This window comes from Rhinopithecus bieti, unplaced genomic scaffold (genome assembly GCF_001698545.2).
Source record: "Rhinopithecus bieti isolate Rb0 unplaced genomic scaffold, ASM169854v2 scaffold_32986, whole genome shotgun sequence".
NCBI classification, from domain to species: domain Eukaryota; kingdom Metazoa; phylum Chordata; class Mammalia; order Primates; family Cercopithecidae; genus Rhinopithecus; species Rhinopithecus bieti.
This window is the reverse complement of record NW_016813928.1, coordinates 79,450-82,147: the sequence shown is the minus strand read 5'-3', so window position 1 is coordinate 82,147 and position 2,698 is coordinate 79,450. Positions and strand designations below refer to the sequence as shown.

The window sequence follows — 2,698 nt, the reverse complement described above, 5'->3', positions numbered from 1 at the left end:
AAAAAAAAAAAAAAAAAAAGTCATAATAATAATTCTCAACTTATTTTTTATTTAAACAAGTGCTCCAAAAAATATAATGAACAAAACAATTGAACATGTTTAGAGTTTGAGTTCCATATCATATGTGATATTTTGGAAGATTACATTTTTAAGGTACATCTGTATATATATTTTTTCTTTTTCTAAATCATATGCTATAAATTATTTTCATCCTTTGAGTTATATAAAAGTGTCATTGTAAATGCTTTGATGAAATATATTTGCTCAATACTCCAATTATTGCACCATTTCTTTTTAAATTTGTTTCAATTCCAAGCCCCAGCACAAATTTGCCAACTCTATTTATAGATGATTCTTTTGGCTAAATTATTTGAAATTGTACCGTCTGCTTTCATTTGAACAAGTTGATTGATAACACTTCTGACCCAGATAGTCATTAAACACATCTCTTCATTGATTCACTCATTTATTCACTCATGTTTTAAAAAATCTATTTATCATGATTATTTGTCACAAAGAAATTGAGATATAGTTGTCTGTCGATATTACACACTTTATGTTCTCTTTAGATGAGTGATGCCTTTGAGAGGAAAAGAATGAGATATGTTTATATAATAAATTTGTCAGCCCCATGTCTACAAAAAAACTTTTAAGAATTAGCCGGGTGTGGTGGCATGCACCTGTGGTCCCAGCTACACAGAACGCTGCAGAGGAAGGATCGCTTGAGCCCAGGAGATGAAGCCTGCAGTGAGCTGAGATCTCACCACTGCACTCCACCTTGGGTGACAGAGTGAGATCCTGTCTCAAAATAAATAAATAACTAAAAATAAATTTCTGCTCAAATAGTAATGTTATTAATATTTTTTTTCTTCGTAAAACACTAGGCCTTACTTCAGACTCACGACGTAGTGGCACATGAAGTTTACAGTGATGAAGCATTGAGGGTCACACCTCCTCCCACCTCTCCCTATTTAAATGGTGATTCTCCAGAAAGTGCTAACGGAGACATGGATATGGAGAATGTGACCAGAGTTCGGCTGGTACAGTTCCAAAAGAACACAGATGAACCAATGGTAAGTAGGAAAAGAAAGTTTTCAATACTCTCATAAAATCCCAGCATGAGTTAGATCAGCTAACTTCAACCTATGCTACTAGGAGTTGGGGAGGGAAGGAAGACATGAATAGTTTTAAAGAAATGTTTCCAGATCTTCAGTTCCCCCCTGCCCTTCTTTTCTAGAATTGTTCTGCCTGACACTATGTCTTAGGCATGCTGATTCTCTTTCTCACCTCTCCTTTCACAATTGCCCCTCAACCGAAAAAAGGGGAACATACTGTAACATTCCTCTGGGGCAGCAAAGAAAGGGACAATTTGACATATTTGTATTGGTATTGAGAAAGTGAATGCCTAGTAACATTGTAAAAATCATCCTTTTATAAATCTTATAGTTTTCAGATCTTTTGCCTTCAACAAAATTAGATGAAGATTAATTCATGGGGCATTCGAAGAATTGAGTAACATTGCTGAAATGAAATTTCTTCCATTCCCACCTACCCACTTAATATGAATCAGTTTACTCAGTGCTTGGGAGTAGAGCTGGAATAGAATTGATGCTGAACCTTGCCTCATCATTCTCATAGAATTCTCGTAGACTGAGAAGATCAAGAAAAGGCTCCTTGATGTTAACTGAACAGAGCAAGGGGAGTGAGGGGAAGCAGGGGGATACCATTCAGGCAAACCAAATAGCACATGTGTAAACCTGGTAAAGGCTCTTATCATAGTTTCCCAATGGAAAGAAGGCACCATGGCTGAACTGCAGACAGCAAGGTGAGTGGCTGGAACAGAATCATACAAGTGTTGGAACACATGGTAAGGGTTCTGTTCATTATCTTGAAAACAATGGGAGGCTATTGAAGACTTTCAAGCAGGGGGATAATATCAGATTTTCGTTTTAAAAGTATCACTCTAAAGAATGGATGAGAGGGGTCAAGAGTGGATGTACAGAAACCAGTTAAGAGGCTGTTACTGCAGTAGCACAGGGCAGATATGATGGAACTCTGAACTTGAGGGATGGATGTCAAGATGGAAAGAAGTGAACACATTTAAGAAATAATGAAAGAGTAAGTAAAATCAGTAAGCCTTAACAATGGATTGACAATGGGACTGAGGGAGAAGCAAGGATCAAGGACAGCCCTTAAACAAATTACCTACTTCTAAAAGTTGCCTTTTAGATTAAGGGAAAAGTTATAAAGCAGTGATTCTATGACCACGATTTTTGGAGAGCCCTCAGCTTAGACATTTCTTGTCCTAATTCTCATTTAGTAATCTTTGCCAATTATACAGTATTATCTTGCAGCACATGGAGGGCATGCAGATCACCTCACCCCTTCTGGTACTATCCAGGCAGCTCTTTGGCTTAAGAGAGCATAGGCTACAGCAGGTTTTGGGTGTCTTGGGCAAATCACTTCATGTCAGTGGGCCTCAGCTGGCTCATCTCTTAAAGCATAGTTGACTAAATGAATGATCCCCAAGATCCCACCTAGCTCTGAAAGTCTGTTTCAAAAAAAAAAGAAAAGAAAAGAAACAGACTGAATAAAAGCATAAAACTACATCCCTGAGTTACTTTTCAGAAAGCATAAAATGGTCTTGAGTCTCCCCTAAAAGTCTCCTTCCAAAAGCTCTTCTGCCTTTAGTGATCCC

At 37.5% G+C, this 2,698-nt stretch overlaps 1 protein-coding gene across 1 annotated transcript in view; it reads left to right on the top strand.

The window, feature by feature from the left end:
* LOC108513361 (peripheral plasma membrane protein CASK-like) overlaps positions 1 to 2,698 on the top strand; it is a gene marked incomplete at its 5' end in the record, with an annotated part of 161,015 nt that overhangs the window by 92,454 nt on the left and 65,863 nt on the right. The window contains 1 exon segment of the mRNA XM_017849106.1: positions 885 to 1,073. Within this exon segment, the coding sequence (XP_017704595.1) occupies positions 885 to 1,073 (189 nt within the window).